We start from the raw sequence: 18,157 nt of genomic DNA on the forward strand, positions 1-18,157 counted from the left end.
AATTTTATAGTTAAGACTTCAATGGTATGAGAGCAAGTTTAGAAAACATTTTTATTAGACAAATTATTTAGACAAATTATACACAGAAAGCTCTGCCACTCATAACTGAGGCCTCCAAAAAGTGTTTTGTGTATTTGTATAATAGGCAATACATCAAAATAGGCCTATTTTAAATATTGTACATGGTTAACAGTTTGTTGATAGCTAAAATCACGGCAACATCTGGTATGTCCCTATATAGCTTGTTGTAAAGAATTTTTTTTTTTTTTTTGTTTTAAAATCAGAGTTGTGAATGAGATCATGAGTGTTACAAGGGAAAACAAGTCGTGCATGCACTTAGGTACTTGTTACCCTGGAAACAAAATGGTTTTTGTATGATAAGAAAATTTTCTGCCTTACACAGTAGACAATATTTGAAGATTTAGTACAAAAACAGTGACAGTACAAGATGCTCCCCAGAACAGAATTAGCATCAAAATATAATATACCTTAAGAATATACCTTTTAATTTCTCCTAAAGCAAATCACATAGGTTGATTCCTATATCAATCCTAGCTACAGAATGAATTAGATTAAAATAAGTGTATGGCTGCGTGAAAACACAGGATAAGTTCTTGCTTCCTACTTACCGCATTTTAATGTAAGGGTTACAAACAAAGTTCATTCTCTATTTCTAATAGGTAAGAATGCTACTTTAAAAGGGTTGTGCACAAAGAGCCACCGTGTTTGCTGTCGCCCTCCTATACACTTGGCACGAATGTAAAAAATACATAACTCCTCCAAATAGAACTGAATAAAAAGGGGGGGAGGGTTAAGTCAAGAGCCCAGTATGGTCATAACATTTTCTTCTTTAGGGTAATGTAGGACAGTAATTAAGGCCACATCAATATTTCTTAAGGGCTCCCACCTCTCCCCAACTACAGTTGTATCGATTGGCTTTCTGCTTTGGAAGAGAATTTATTAACCTTCAACGATCTACGTTTCAACTCTTCTAGGGCTCACTCTATGTGCTGCTGTGGACGTGGTCCGGCTAATAGCATTTTCCACTTAGATAATTCATTAAAAGTAAAATTATCAAGGTTAGCTTTATACACTGCTGAGTAACAAATGCAAAACCTACTCAAAGGAGTTACATCTAGGAACAAATATTAAATCGCCCTGGATGTTTTAATAACAAAAGTATAAAATATTCTCTGTTGGCAAACAATGCGAGTCAGAAGAACATTAAAGCAACCTGCCTTTTCTAACTGAAAAGACCCCCTGCCCTATACATAGTTCCTGTATACAATGCTTTTTTTTTTTTAAACTAAAGCTTTATTAAATGAATTGCAATAGCAATGGCCGCCCTTCAATATATATACACATTATATAAGTGCATATATATGTATATATAGATGAGATACTAATTTATTTAACACAATAGAGGCTTCTGCCATATGATAAAGTTTACTGTACATAAGAAAAAACTTTTAATACTGTACAATCACATAAAGGTCATATGCACTGTTGCAGTGCGAGAGTAGTTTTAACTGTAGTCTTGACTGGCATATTAATGGCTTTTTTTGTAATCCTACAAAATTGCATTCTCATATTATGTGGCCTGAATGGTCTTGAAGTTATCTTATAAACACTGCAGGGGTTGCCTTTGGTCCACAGTTAAAGGACACTCAACAGCAGTGGAGCGTTGTATGGATGCAGCAGAAGAATGTAAAAAGACTGAAGTTATTGCAATTATAGTTTTAAAAATAGAGAAATGTTATGTAAGAGGCCTTTACATAAAATTAATCCTGCATATACTTTTAGTATACTCAGTGCACATTTCCTATACTTGAAGTACAGTATATGAAAAGCGGACTAATAGGATCCTAGTACACTATATTCTGGGGGAACAAGTTGAGTAATGAAAAAAAGTGGAGGGACATGTACAGAAAGAAAGGGAAAAAGAGAAAGAAATAGAAGAGAGAGAGAGAAGAGGGAGAAGGTGGAGAGAAGGAACTAGAATTGTTACTAATAATCCTGATTTTTTTTTTTAAATGTTACATCCATGTTAGTCCCACAATATTACAGTTGCTCCTCGCAAAGGGAGTCCTACGAAAGAAACAGTGAAGAGATTTTGTTGGATGCTCATATGGAGGTGCCTCGGTCTGGGTCATTACCCAGATTGAGCCCCAGGGTAGGAGTTGGTTGGTAAGGAATAGATGACATTGTTTTTATAGGACTCCTGAAAAAGCCCCCATTAGGTGCCCTGTGCCTAAAAGGGCCAGTTCGGTGCTCGGGCACGTTGCCAAAGGCGAAACCAGAGGCAGCTTTAGCTGATAGTGTGCGGCTAAGAGTCTGGATCTGCTCTGGGATAAAGGTTGTTGTGGTGATATGAGTGTTCCTGAAATCACTGATTTGCTCCAGTGCTTGTCGTGTTGGCAAAGTGTCAATGTCCAGAGGGGTCAAGTCAATTGACGAGGTGGAAAACTGTTTATGGGGGCTGTCGTCATCTGTGCACAAGCTATTTACACGTCTATGGAGGTGCTCCAGGTCAATTTCCTTGTCATCCTGGAGATGAAGAAAAAGAAGATAAGGTTCTCATCAGTACTAGCTTCCATGGTTAAAAAAAAAAAAAAAAAAAAGTAGTTCAGCAAACATGATAGGTAATCAACTGAACTTTGGGATTTATGCATTTAACAAATCTCTATTGAGCACCTAGTATGAGCCAGGCATTGTGCTAGGTTCTGGGGGTACAAATATGACTCTGAAATAAGGTTTTCTATAATAAATATTTTTCTTGCACAAAAAGTTCTCTACATGTTACATGCAACTACAAAAATAGGGGAGCGATTGCCTTCTATGAGACCAGGGACAGACCTAGGCAAAGCTGTACAAATAAAAAATATGGTTTTAACAACTTGCTCCCCCTCCACACCTCTTCTTTCCATGTGCTTCCTCCTTTTTCAAGGTGTCTCCCTCCAAGTTGGGTTTCTGTTCTTTTCTATTATTCCCTCCCTAACCTTAATTTTCCATTCTTGGTGGGAAGTGATACGATATGCTAGTTCACACTGAAGTGTTAGTGACTGTTAAAGGGTTATTTCTCTTCAGGCCAGAGAGATGTGAGATTATTCAGAAAGAGCAACATTCAACACAAGAGAATCCATTTCTAATTGAGGGATGTCATTACACTCAAGTTATTTAGTACCTGAATGAGGCAATATTGTGAGGTCAGTGAGACCTTTAGAGACCTCTTCGAGTCATGACCTGCGAATGACAGCTTTGGTCTAGGGCCAGGTTTATGCTAAACGGCCTCTAAATCAAAGATGCTTTGAGCTATGCTAATGGAGCCTTAGTAAGAAGGTACTTAATAAAGGAAAAGGAAGAGAAACCTCAGATTTCTGGTGTTGAAACCAATTCATAAATCCTTAGGATTTTCACTTGAAGTGAGCATTAAAGCCCAATGTTTGAAAAATAAAACTGGCAAGAAAAAAATTGTTTATCAGTCATGTTTATAGCCAAGTTCAATAATTTAAATTCATGAGGATTTAAAAATACCTATTAATCATAAGAAGAGAAAATATTTATTCATAGATCTGGATTAGCTGTCATGAGTTAGAATGGAGTATGTATTTTTTTCATTGTGCTATTATAGTGCTCCTCAGTGAAAAATATTTTGATGTGCATCACTGTTTTTCCTTTTCCTTTCTCATTTTAAAATCCAATAAAAAATATCCATTAATGCAATATTATCACTGAGACTTTAGAGGGTTGAGAGATATAATTTTATGGTTCCCACAGCAACTGTAATGTAGTCATCCATCAACAGATATAATAATGCAAAATTTTAATATCATATATAGTAATTCAAAATATAAGGAGCTTGGGGAGTCCTTAATTTCCAGATTTTTGAGAATATGAAATCTCAGCTATAATGTTGCACTAATGTGGTCTTTTGCATTGAATCACTGTCTATAGAGAACCCAGAAGCTTATTCCATAAAGAAAACACCACAATGAAACCTGCTTTTTAGTTCATACTCTGCTAATTTAGAATATATGATCATCCAGATAGGTAAGAAGCTAAGTTTTATCTTTGGTAAGCCAAGCTTTTCCTTATATACGCTGCTGATCAATTTTGCATACAAGGCAGTAGAAAGGAATTCTCAGATTACTTTAGAAAAAAATCTGTTTTAAAAGAATATAAACATGTAAAAATTCATATGAATGTGAGAAGTCATTTTTATTTGCGCATTAAAACAGATCTTCTCAGGATTTGCTCTAACCATCAGTTAGCCAAGGTCTAGTTACTGAAAGTTTCAAACTGTCCTTTGAAACTATCCAGCAGATCAAATCCCACAACAAATTCAGGTCGTTTTCCATTTCAATTTGTGAAACCTTAGTAAATGAATATGATTTCATTATTAAAAAATTTTTTTCCACCTTTTTGGTCCAGTAGAAAAAAGATAAGTTAATCAAGCAATTTATTTTAACTTCATATTTTCTCTGCTAATTTGTAAATTCCATGATTTTTGATGAAAACAAGGCACATGCTACTTTCAAAGAGATATTATGTGTGACTCTGCAATTATTCTTCCAGGCCTCTGAAAAAATTTTAATTTTATTTTATTAAAAATTTAATCCTGGATGATTCTACTCTATGGATTTATTAAGCTTAGAGTCATCAAAGAACTAAAAACATACAATCCCTTCTATAGGTCTACATACAGATAGAAGGAAGGAGCCACTGGGGGTAAAGAGACAAATTTTGATTATTTTCCTATGGCATTGTATAGTCTAGACTGAATCTTAGAGATACAAATAATTTACCTGTAAGTTAAGCAACTTATTGAAATAAGATGACAAGCATCTTTGTGAACTGGAATTCAAGGGAATCACCCTTTAAGAAAATCACTGAATGAAAGTCTACCCTGAGATTTGGCAGAATTTTAAAGCCCTTGATGGCACATGAAATGAGTCTTTTCAAACACTGCAAGTCTCTTCTTCATTTATCTGGGATGTCCTAAAATGGTCATGGGTATTGGCATTATTGATTTTTATATTTCATCAATAATTCATTTTCAATATTCCAGGTAAGAAGAAACAAGGACCACCCCCAACCCATTATCCTCTTCCTGGCGATTACCCTCCCTGGAAAGACCACCCACTTGTTGGCTCCACGGAGCACTGAAGCACTCAATCAAGTACCTCTTTCGATGGGACTCGGGAGCCTTTCCTCTTGTTCCACCACGTCTCCAGCATGGCTATAAAGCAGGAGAGGACAATTCCAGCCGCCAGGATACAAAAGACTCCTGCAAAGCTCTTTATGTCCAGGGCACCTCCTTTCTGCTTTGTGTCCACTGAGGAGTACAGGTCACACTGGCCATTCTTTGGCCACCATTTGTGTTTCAGGATGTCCATGTCACCGTTCTGCTGAAGCTCCAGGATCCTTGGGAAAAAGGACACAGCCGTGTGTTAGTGCAGACTTCGTTATTGCTTCGGCCCACAACACAACCATTTATAATCCCACCGCTAAAGGATGGCGGCTGTCAAGGGGAAATGAACGTACAGATTTACCCTGCAGATGGACTGACGGGACACTGAAAACGTTATTGCTCTGACTTTAGAGACAGAGGTGTGCCACAGGCTGTCCTCTCTCCCTTCTGTACCCTCTCTTGCTTCCTCCTTCCTTCCTGTTCTTCTTTTTTAATTTTTTTGATTTTATTCTATAATTCTAAATATCCATACCCCCCCACTTTGTTGCAATGTGTTTTTACAATTACATTTCAGAGGCACTGTTTTTATGTGACTTCAAGCTGCTACAGTTCTGTGTTCCCTCCCTCCATGCAGAATGACGCTCTGGATCTTAACGCTTTTATGAGGAACGCTTTGCTGCTTAGAGCGAGATGCTGGCATAATGTCGCCCAGCATATGTTACGCACAAAGAAATTCAATTAAAAAGTCTTCTATTATTTAACACAGTGTGGGAGAAAGCCCTGGGACAAGTTTGAAGTTGATAAAATACATCATTTTGGTTTTTCACACAACTGATGTAGTTTCCCTTTCAATGCCAAAGGGGAAAATAATCTTACCTTGGAGAACAAGAAGAAAAGTTGACCAGAGGCTTTTAGAAGTAGTTAAATTCAAATAAGAAATACCCTTCTTTGTCTCCTTTTTTTCCCCCCGGAGTCTGCAGCTTTTTTAAAGTGTGATTTTTCATAGAGGTTTTATTCTCATTTCCAAATACTCTTTAGGCTTTACCCTAGACAAGCCTACCTCTGGCCCTCCCCTAGGTGTGTCCCCCTCACAGGGTGAGAATGGCCAAGGCCAACGTCATGAACTTGTCCAGAGTGTGCACCGTCCTCAGGGGTTCCTAGGAGTTCCCACCAATTTCCCACCTAAATGGTCAGAGAGCTCCGTCAGGACCTGGGAAAATTTATCCCACACATTTCTTCCTGAGGGCAGATCTCACAGCCTCAAAGGCATTGCAGTGTCTAGAGGGATGTTCAGAGAGTGTGGACCAAGTTCAGATGTACGAGCTCAGGCGGGTACACCTTCGTGTAGGCGATCCTTCACTGTGCAGGACAGAGCTGGAGGTGGAAGCGAGTGGGGCAGGGACCGTCTCGCTGGGCCACCAGGTAAGTGCAATACTCCAAGCTAGTCACAAATTAGAAACTCAGACCTGACCTCCTATGGGCATGAAGGTATATTTGTCAAGATAAGAGGATTGAACATATTTTATCGAAGAGTTTTTAGCTCGACTTATAATTTGCACATAGCCTTTGGATATATGGACTTCTACTTCTCCTCTTGCCCTAGGTCTTGGGTTATTTGGGGAGACACTGCTTAAAACCTTAGATAGGAGAACGATGTCTATTCGGAAAAAGTAAATAACTCTTTGGGTGGTACATTGCCTTTTTACCTGTTTCATGTCATCCCTGTGTTAAGAGTGAGTTAAAAGATAATGGCTAGGAGTGCGGTCAACATTCAACCTGAGTCAGCCAGGAATAAGTCCAGCCCTGAGGGCTGTGAGGGAGAGTTGGTCTCATCCCCAGCACCTTAGCTGACACCCTAGGATGGACATTGCACTGGTGCTTCCCTTATAACTTGGACTTCTCCTCTCTTATGATTTTGCTCTGTCTAAAGCTCTGTTGCTTCGGAGGGCTGCTCAAGAAGTGCAATTAATTTGATTAATTGAATTTACCAAGATGATTATGAATATTGATGGATTACATTTCACCCTTATTCCTGCCTCTGCTCAAAGTTATTTGTATTTCCAGAATTTTTAAAAGTTGTGTTCCACGGGACACTAGTTCCTAAAGGAGATTCTGCAAGAAAAGGGTTTTGTGGCATTAACTTTGAGAAACACCCTCTCAGAAATTTACAAAGAAGTAAGCATATTAAAGGCTCTAAGAAGACCTGTGGAAAGGAACACTTGTATGATTTTGTTTAATTCGGCATTTCCCCAAATTACCTAACTTTCCTTCTTTTTTCATTTTTTTCTTCTGTAATAATATATAGTAATAATTCGTGGAGCTAGAGTTTTGAAGAATACACTTGAGAAATAGTGCCTTCATGGGGCACTGGGCTGGCTCAGTCAGTAGAGCATGAGATTCTTGATCTCAGGATCATGAGTATGAGCCCCACACCGGGCACTGAGCTCACTAAGTACATACATACATACATACATACATACATACATATATACATACAGAAATAGTAGGAACAACTACTCGTGGAAACCAGCAGCACTGCATTACATATTCCACACATCTGTAATCTTTAATCGCAGCATCAAAGTTGCTTGCTTGGCCTATTTGCAAATATATTCAAGTCATGTTGGCAAACCATTAGCTATTTGCCTACCTAAAGGCACTGGGGAATCAGACACCATTAAATACCTGGAAGGGAAAATTTAGTCATCTCGAAAAAAAAATATTCTTGGGGTGCCTGGTGGCTCATTTGATTAAGCATCTGCCTTGGGCTTGGGCCATGATCCCAGGGTCCTGGGAATGAGCCTCGCATTGGGGGCTCCCTGCTCAGTGGGGAGCCTGCTTCTCCCTCTGTCTCTGACCCTGTTCGAGCTCTCTCTTGCTTTCTTTCTCAAATAAACTAAATCTTAAAAAGATAATATTCTTGAATTTGAGATTATAGGTATATGTAGAAATAAAAGGAAACTATAGCAGCATTTGCTTAATGAGAACATATCCAGGCACAAAATGGGCACCCAAGTTTCCCAGCCAGCCTCCTGCTCCCCAAACTATATAGGTCGATGTTTGTAGAAGTGGAAGTGTTTCCCTTCACAACACTTATCACCATTTATAATAATTTGTGGTTCCTTGATTGTCTGTTCCCCTTTCCGGAATGTGGACTCACCAATCTTCCATCCTGCTTCACACAGAGCAGGGAAGTATTTATTGATTGAATATGCTCAACATGGCTTTTGATAAAAGCATGCTGTCCTCAGATTCTACTTTTTCTTATCACTGATGCAATTTTCTAACTTATTCCACTCCTTCCTATTCATCTATCCAGTCAATAAATATTTAGAGAGTGGTCTCATGCCAGGTATTGTTTTGGGGATGAAATTTATGTTAAACCACACTGCACATTCAGCTAAAATGGCCTGAGCAACAGTGTGATACTGTTTCATGTTAATTTATTCTTTCATTCATTCCCATGTTCATTCAGGAACCACTGATCACCTACTGTCTCCTCAGTGGCATCTGGTATCACAACGTGTCCCTATCATTTCTATACCTGAAAAATGATTTGGTTTTAAAAATGATCATTGAGGTATACACACGTACTCTATGACACCCATTTTGATGCTAATAGGAGTAAAGGACCTTAAATCCAAAGAATTCATTTAATTGTGGAACTTTTAGGTTCAGCAAGCTGGGGGGTAGGAGTTGCTGTGGGGGAAGAGTGAGCAAACTTCTCTATTTGCCCTCATACCACAAAGATGTCTTTATGTATGGTCGACCTCAGAAAGCACAGACGCATTACATGGACACCCCATTTTGGAGGACAGGCAGAACAACTATATTGTAGGAGCTCTCAGTCAAGCTCTGAGTAGCCCACAACAGAGTCTAGGAATACAAGGTTGGTGGAATAGAAATGTTGGAAGGGAATGAAAATATTTTCTAAACTCAGAGTTCTGCCATAAATTTTTGCTGCAAAATTTAATGCTCCTGGAAATTCCATTAGAAAAGTGTCACTACATTCTCCTTTTTGCCTTTTAACAAAAACCTATTTAAGTACTAGATAAAGGAAGCTTAGCAAAATCTAGTGCACTGCCTTAAAGACAAATTGGATGAGCCCTTATATAATACATGAGGATATAATATATCTCAAATATTTTTTCAAAAATATTAGTTCAAAAGCACTGGCATCTTTTAAAACTTGAATCATACCTAAAGGAAAGTTCTGTATTTTAATTATGAGCATCACTGATGTGTGTGTGTGTGTGTGTGTGTGTGTGTGTGTGTGTGTGTGTAACATTGCAAGAATCTAGTTGCACAGTTCTTAATGTGTGCAGATTTTTAGTTCCATGGAATGATTGTTTTTGCTGTATTTATAATTTCCACTAGATGGCAGTCTTTGCTCACAGAGAACAATGTATTTCTGCCATGACAGCGAAGTGGTGGGTCTGAAAGGTATCAAGTATAAACTTCTCAGTGCTGTAACTATTAGAAAGGAAGTTGGACATTAGGCCTTGGTGAACAATTGGATGAGTGAAACCTCTTCTTGGAGTGTAGTCAGAAAAATTCCTGCCATTTTCACTCCAGAGTGGTGAGAGCCATACTTTAGCACTTTTGAGAGTCATTGTGGTGAAAATTCATGAAGCTGAAAACAAAGCACCTTGCTCATTACTTGCCACTTTGTAGGCTACAACAACTTGAAAGCTAGAATTATTATAATCAGGGTGTGTGACAACCATTCTTTCTTTGCACCTGTTCTGGTACATATTTCTTAATGGAGAGTTATATTCCCAGAGGAATCAGTGAATGATTGATTCACTGATAAGAACATTGCATTTCCTTTTTCTGTCCAAAAGTATTAAAACATTTGTCATTCCATTGAACACAAAAACCTTAGCAGTCCATAAAAGCTAACTTCAATTTGAAAATGGCTAATAGATCAATTCTGTATGCATTGAATTCTTTATTGATATAAATGAGCAAATTTCAGGGGAAGTGAGTAGGGAAGCAGAAGAGCCTTCTTTCATATTCAAATAAAAATATTCAACAAGTTTGAGGTGTTCATCTTGAAAAGCTTTTTACTTACTTTGAAGATAAAACAACCTCATTCGTGTGTGAGAATTACTCTAATTATTGATCACTTACGATTCTTAATTGCTGCTCTGGAAATTGATTTTCAAATTAATTTATAACAAAACAGGTTGCTGAAAGATGAATGCAAATTTCTGATCCTACATAGGCAAATTTGATTTTGCCCTTAAATACTAATGTAGTCTATAGATTCTTTTCTAATTTTCTTTCTTTCTTTTTTTAAATTTATTTGACAGAGAAAGAGATCACAAGTAGGCAGAGAGGCAGGCAGAGAGAGAGGGGGAAGCAGGCTCCCCACTGAGCAAAGAGCCTGATGCGGGGATCGATCCCATGACCCTGAGATCATAACCTGAGCTGAAGGCAGAGGCTTAACCCACTGAGCCAGCCAGGTGCCCCTCTTTTCTAATTTTCTTACCCACAGGTAAATCTCTGCTGAACTGTAAAAATGATACTGGTTAAATTGAGAAAAATGACACCTGACTTTTTGATTGTTTCTTCTGGGAACAAATCTAGAGGTAATCAGAGAGTTTAAACACTTAAGTACAGGAATTTTTGTTTTCGGGCCATGTATGTAGGAGCTCCTGTGACCCTTTCTGCAGTTGGAATTCTCCCCCAACATTCATAGAAGCATCAACTACTAGAATGGAAATAACAGAAGACATCATCAAATCTCTCCACTCCCCCTCCACTCATTCTATGGAGGAGAAACGGAATCATATAGGACAATAATTTCCCCAAATTATCCCATTCAACCCCCCAAAAATAATTTATATATCACACTGGGGTAGCGTGAGCTGAAAGTCAGGGGGCTCCAGCCACCCCTGGCTCTGCTTTGGCTGTTTTGAAGGCTGAAGGGATCAATACTTTAGCAATATTCTAGTACCTCATCTAAGATACATCTGTTGGGAAGTGCTGTTGTAGAGACAAGATGACTTTTTTAGTGACTAACAGTAAATTCTCGAGTTAGGGCTAGAGTTCAGTTCTGTCTTCCAACACATTCCCCTGTTACCCTACATAACCTCTAATATGTAACTATTTAGAGAAAAGCTCTCTCTTTTAGTTTCACAGATTTGTTAGACTCTGAGTAAAACCGTTATCAATAGGTTTCTTCTAAACCAAACAATGTAATTGTAGAGTGATTGCAAATTTATTCATACTACAATTTGGGTGTGCAAAGAAAATGTACTTTTTCTCCATAACTTAATTGATCTTCTTCAGGAAGACTGGGCCTGCTGAGTGGTGGGAACAAAACTAAAATTAGCTCAATATGATTTAAAATTTAATCTGATCTAATAATTTAACATGTCTCTAGCTTTAGCTCAAGAATTACTCAAGACTTCCGATTCCTTGCCTTTTCCTTGCTTTTTTCCGAGATGGCATCAGAATTTATAAAGGGTATTATACCCCCTACATTGGAGTAGGGGGCTATAAGGGGAGGCCTGTGGGGAAGGAGCTGCTGGATTCTTGCTGGTCCTTGGATGGCTCTGGCAGCTCTCCTTTTATGTGTGATGGGTTCAGCCCTTAGATATTGATTGGTGACTATTGCTGAAGTGGGCAGAGGCTTTAAGTCCCTAACGTTGGCTAACGTCTTTCTCTGTGCCCTTAGGGCTTGTGGGCTCCTCTCTGTTGACCTCTGGGGCACTGTACGTCTTTCTCAGCTTCTGCCATTTTCTTCATCCAGCCCCTGACTCTTTCTCAGCCTTCAGGTACTACCGTGTTGCCACCTTGTCACTCACCGCAGGGGGCTCCAAAAGCTGTCCAGGTGCTCTAACTCAGCGTTCACACCTCATGGGAGCCAGAGAGGCCTGGGCCCAAAGATGGAACCCTTGCTTTTTCCTGACTGTGCAGTTCTGACTTCTCACCATCTCAGGTCTTCTCTCCTGGGACAGAGCTTGGTGTGCCCACAGAACTCCCCTCAGAGACCTTAATGGTAAGGGAGGCATCACCCCTCTACCCTGCATGTGCATCCCATTCTACCCAACGCCCCTCTACCTGCTCATCTCCCACCTTCTGCCCCTGATGGAAACCTCTGGCCAGAAAGAGGCACAGCTTTCCTTTTTGTCTCCCACATATCTCTCTAACACCCAAGGCCTTCTTGGTCTATCATAGTAGAAGGGAATTTTAGCTACAAAATGACAGAAACTCTATGGTCTGAGACCTCCAGGCAGTTCTTCAACCTGAAAGTCCTGAGTCAGCTTGACACTGAGATTGGTGAGGATGAAAAACATCATTTTAACATCTCAAAAACATTTATTTGATCTGTTACACGCTTATGAGTTACATGTAACCCAAATTAAAAAGATATTTAGGATAGAGTCTCCTCACTTATTAATGTGTAACGTCACTTAACGCTGAGAAGGAAATTCGGGAATAACTGAAAAAAAAAAGTATTTTTGACACACTGAGTGGATCTGTTTTGGCCCAGAATACCCACATTATTAAATTCATTTGCTGGGTTCTCACAAAGGTTTCCTCTCCATGGTTACTGAGGAAGAATTAATAATAGCATGCAGACAATTTTCAGAAAAATGTCAGCTCAATAGGTTGTTCATTCATTCATCATTTCTTTCATTCCGGGCTTGGGAAATGTAGGTAAACTTGGACTGAGGCAAAAGCACTTATCAAAGGCTCGGATTTAGTATTCAATTAAGCGCAACGGCGCTCTGACTGGCATATCTGATATCGGGACTTCAACATCAGAGTTGTAAAAACAAATTATGTCCATTTGCTGTGAATCAGGCATCGGTGGCTTTTCTTTTCCTAAGCAAAATGTCTTAATGATCGGTTAGTGACATTAGATACAATAGCTACTTATTGATTACATATAATACCTCAGTAATACCAAATAACCCAAAATAGACTAGCAGAAGCTATTTCCTTTGTTGAAACTGGACTTTTAACTAATTCTTCCAGCTAGTTGAGCCCGATGCCCATTGTTTCAATACAGTCCCTGAAGATTACCTAAGATCTCACAGAGATGAATACGGCATTTCAAACAGGTTTATGAATATCATTCGTTAGGTGAGAGGTTAATGAACATTTTAACTAAGGGCCTGATGTTTGATTCTTACAGAATGTTAAGGTCTCTGTGGCACCTAGTCAGCTGTGCCTTTGTGGTTATAGAAACAGGTCCGAGCTGCATTTGGCCTGCTGGCTAGCTGCTGGCCAGCTATAGAGCCCCACAGCAAATAACTCTATGAAGTCAACAAGTTTCCATTTCGCTGACAGAGAATTGAAGTTCAGAGGGCTTAAATGACTTGGGCAAAGCTACATCATTAGAAAGCATCGGAGTCTGATTGAAAACCAGAGATTTTGATTCTTATCCCAGTGCTTTTGACCTTGTCTTAATAACATATAATAATCAATATGTAGTAATGCCTATTATTATTGTGTGTGCCTTTAAATGAGTAGAGTGATCATATGTGGGTTTTGTATTTGATCACACTGAGAACGCATTTGAGGTACACAGCATATATTAACAATTGCAGTATAATAGGTCAAGTGAATTTTGGATTTCCTTGGTTTTCTGATTATCCTGGAACGTACATCTGGACCTACACTCTGAGACTGGGACTGCCTATGTGCCAAAAGAGTGACTGCCCTAATTATTTGAGATCATGTGGTGTTTGCCTTCTGAGGTCTTTATTTGCTGAATCATTTTCTAGGTGATGGAAGTTTTATCTTAAAATCAGAGGGATGTGAACAAATATTATACTAAGAGAAATTTCAGGCAGTGGCTATGATTTACTGAGAATAGGTAAGACAACTGACTGAAGCAGAAAAGGTGGGGTTCCTTTTATTATTTTTTGAAGATTTATTTATTTGAGAGAGAAAGGGAGAGCAGAGTGCACGCGAAAGAGAGCACAAGTGCGGGCAAGGGGCAGAGGGACTCCTGGCTGAGCAGGGAGCCTGATGTGGGGCTCGATCCCAGGACATCCTGACTTGAGCCAAAATTGAGAATCAGACACTCAACCAACTGAACCTTCCAGACTCCCCAGTGGGGTTTCTTTTAATCAAAAGATATAAAATGGTTTTAACCATGTGTGACTAGAAGTACTATAAACTAACGAGAAGTTTGTTTGGGTTGGTAAAGAATTACTATGGACGCTGTATGAGAATGACAGCATGTTGGTACTGGAAGGGGTCTGGGAGATGAGATCATATTTGACTCCTGTCTAGTGAGGTGAAGTGACCTGCCCCACTCCCCCTCCAGGGCAGAATCAACAGAACTGGAGTTAATTATACTTAGTTATTGCTGGAAGACTGTTGTATGTCATAGACCTGCATAAGAAAGAGAAGTTCCCTGTATTGCTTCAAACCTGATATCTCACCAGCAGATTTAAAAAAAGATAGTCCAGTAACCCGTTTAATTGGTCGGATCTGCTTTTCTTATTAAGAAAATAGTGTCCATGTCCTTATGTAGAAAGTGATGTCTTCCTAAGGCATCCATTTTTCTGTGTATGGGAAATAAACTGTAAACTTTCTCCAGACAATCTATTTCCCAAAGGAAAGCCAATAGTAAATGCATGCAAATGCCACAAAGTTTACGAAGCACTTATCAAAAACACTGCATACCATTTTATTTACTTCTTAAGATAACCTTGTGAGGGAGAATTATATTGATTGATTGATTGATCGCACCACTCCTCCCCCACTCCTTAGTCCTGTAAAAGGCTTTAAAAAGGCTGATGTTATTAAATTCTCATTTTAAAGCTGGGGAGATTGAGGTTAAGAGGTGAAGAAAATTTCCCAAGCCCACAAGGCTGGTAATTGATCCGGTCGGCTCTCAAACCGAGGTCTTCTGGCTTCTGCACTATTTTGTTTTCTTGAATGCATTGTCAAGGTCTTTATTATTCCCCACTATAAAAAACTATTACTATTCCCCACTAGAAAAAACCCACTATAAGTGGATGCTGCCTCTTCAGTTCCTGCTGCTTTACTAACTGAGGATTTGACTACTCAAGTTCCTTGGCTAACAGGTATTCCATTGTATCCATTCACAAATATAACACTTTGTGTAATACATCCTGATGTCTCCGGAGAGCCCCATGAATATCACATGAGTTCATTAATCTCTGTGCGATTAGAATAAACGTCAGATGAATTCATTATCATGAAGCACTCAGGGGGCTTTGCCAATGTTATCAAAACAAGGCAGTGTGTTCAAAATAAGGAAGTGGTGTTTTGAAACCTTATCCTTACTCAACGTAAGTCAACATATTGTGAAGTTTCAATCTCTGTGATGCAAACTTCCACAGTTATCCCAATGAAATTTTTCCTTAGTTTAAACTGTAACCCGTAAAAGGTAAATATTTATTAAATAGCACTTAACTACTTTGAAAAATGTGCAACAGTTAAAACAATTTTTAGGTTCAACTGTTGATGAGATTTTCGTTGGCTCTAAAAAATCATTCGACTTTATACATGTGTCATTCTTTGACAAGGAGCCTGAAACCTGGTATATGGTGCCCATTCAGACTGATCCTTCAGGGTTAGAGTCAGCCCCTTCGATCACAGGTCTTGCGATGCCTACTAGGGCAAAATCAGCCTCGTTCACAGAGAAGCAATTGCTTGAAAATCAAATTAGCAACATGATGGATCTCAAGACTTTGGTGACTAGTGAACTTTAATTATTATATATTTTATGTGTTTATGCTGGCAGTAAAAGTCAAGCACTCATTATAGAAATGGCAGACATGATCTTTCATAAAATGAGTGCTGGGCGGCAAACGACTAGATAGTCCGGATAATGAAAGCAGGCCAGGAAGATGCTAGAGAGCTGAAAAGACCCTGACGATGGCTCCCACTGAGAGGGAGGGCATAATTGCAATTGGAAAGAGAACACTTTTGGTGATCTTTTAAAATGTCAGCTTCATCCTTAAGCTCAGTGTGATAGTTGGGTTATAGGGTAAAGGGGAAAAATTCTTTCCTTCTTCAGTGAGAAACTGGCAGTGACCATCTCTGCTTAGAGTCACTCTTCAGGCAATACGAAATCTTCTTAGGCAGACCTTTCAAACATGTTTATGAAAGAGGGCCATAAAGTCAAACTTTTTTTGCTTAGTGTGTTATACACATTTTATGGATATTTTAATATCTTTGAGTCTGACAACCAAGCCTTAAAATAAGAGGGATCTTAAAGTTTGTGCTATGGGTAAGTGGATAAATATCATGATAAAGATCTTTGGCACAGCATTAGGAGAGAGAAGATTACGGAGAAGGAAACTTTTGAATGAACAAATATTCTCAGAACATCTGCGTAAGCACTGAACTTTTTATAAGTTGACTAACAGTTTAAATATGCAGAAGGAATTCATTATTCTAAGAGCTGTTAGAGTAGTAGGTACTCTACGATGAGAATTTTTTAATGATGCAAACATCTCCTGGTTTGGAGGATATATATCGACATAACGTTTAAAAAAAAAAAACAAAAAACCTCAGGGTCTATTTGTACTCAAGATGGTGGACAAAGTCAATGTAACCAATTAAAATTCTCTGCCAAGAGTTAGATCATTGATAATAGTAATAGTACAACTTTAGGAAAGTAATTTTACTACGTTTTACCTAGATGGACAGTCTAAAGTCCTTTTAAAAAATTATATTCTAACTTTCCAGGTGTATTATATTACATTTAGTATTATTCTGACTCTGCTGGAAGTGTTTCCAATTTTTTAATAAAGTGTGTTAAGACAGTAACATCACATAAACTTTCCTCCAAGTGACTAGACCCATACAAAAACAGTCTGTTCACTGCAGACATTTTAAAAGGTGAATTCATCTTTCTAATTTCTTTCCATTGTGAATCTGAACACGCTATAATGTTTCTATAAATGGGAAAAAAAAAACACCAGTCATCTCTTAGATGATTATCTGTAATCGTGTTCCTGTGTAATTCTACCGTAATGTGATTCAGTGTCCAGGAAGAGGCCAGGCAATGAAAGGCACTGTGCAAAAGGGTCACCAAACCTTGAATTTGGAACAAGGGAGAGGTTAGGAACAGCGTTGTGGAGTGCGTGTTGTTACAGCTGCCTCTTAAAGAAACTTACCTGGCTGGAAACTCGATTTTGGACTTGTAGCCTCAGAACTGTGAGAACTAAAGATCTGTTGCATAGGCCTCCAGTTACTGTGTGATAGTGGCCCGCACAGACTCACACAAACAGAGTGTGAACCATAGGGCACGGAGGCAAGTGTCACGATTTGGGTGGGGCTGTTATTTGCAGGTGACTTTCCTGTCCAACAGTTTTTCTGGGATTTCTCTTCTGACCTCCTTCTTTCTCTCTCTGGATCATGTTTGGGATAGAACTGGTCTGAGACTCAGAACCCAGAGAATTTACGTGTCTTCTTCTCCCTCCCAGTAGTTAGGATGTTTTTAAAAACTAGGATATGTACAACTATAAAATTTTCCTTTTTAAGATATCACTTTATAATTTACAAGGCGTTTTACTGTCATTGCTTTACTTTTGTTACACAGTCCACAAATTAAACAAATAACCCTCTTCTTTATCATTTCCTTTAATAAGCCAAGTGTTCATTTATAAACTTCATTAATTTAACTCCTGTGATGTGAAATTTCTATATCTGGGATGTTATAGTCATATTAAGAACATTTGCTAATAAAAATTATGCAAATGAGAATGTGGGAGAGATATTTAAACTACTTAAGAAATGAAATTGTTTTCAAGTACTTCACCTATGATAACCTGACACGGCAAACTACTGAAAGTACAGTGATAACAAGTCATTATTTAACACGGGATCTCTCAAACCTTTATTGTGAATGCTGATTGTTACCTTTACTTTCACTGGTGAGAGCCAAGCTCCATTAAAAGTGTAATATTGTCAGATGTGTAGCATTAGTTTTTAGGCTAATAACCAACACCCACCCTTTGG

At 38.6% G+C, this 18,157-nt stretch overlaps 1 protein-coding gene across 2 annotated transcripts in view; it reads right to left on the bottom strand.

Annotated features, from left to right (window-relative positions):
* Positions 1-1,957: 1,957 nt before the first annotated feature.
* LOC111155139 (glutamate ionotropic receptor delta type subunit 2) overlaps positions 1,958-18,157 on the bottom strand; it is a 1,452,064-nt gene continuing 1,435,864 nt past the window's right edge. For both annotated transcript variants that reach the window (XM_022515215.1, XM_022515223.1), the window contains 2 exons: positions 5,184-5,424; positions 1,958-2,547 (listed from right to left, as the gene is read on the bottom strand). In XM_022515215.1, coding sequence (XP_022370923.1) covers positions 2,125-2,547; positions 5,184-5,424 — 664 coding nt within the window. In that variant the 3' untranslated portion in view covers positions 1,958-2,124. The remainder of the gene's footprint in view (positions 2,548-5,183; positions 5,425-18,157) is intronic.

Source organism: Enhydra lutris, unplaced genomic scaffold (genome assembly GCF_002288905.1).
Source record: "Enhydra lutris kenyoni isolate GAN:26980312 unplaced genomic scaffold, ASM228890v2 scaffoldscaffold3, whole genome shotgun sequence".
Classification (NCBI taxonomy): domain Eukaryota; kingdom Metazoa; phylum Chordata; class Mammalia; order Carnivora; family Mustelidae; genus Enhydra; species Enhydra lutris.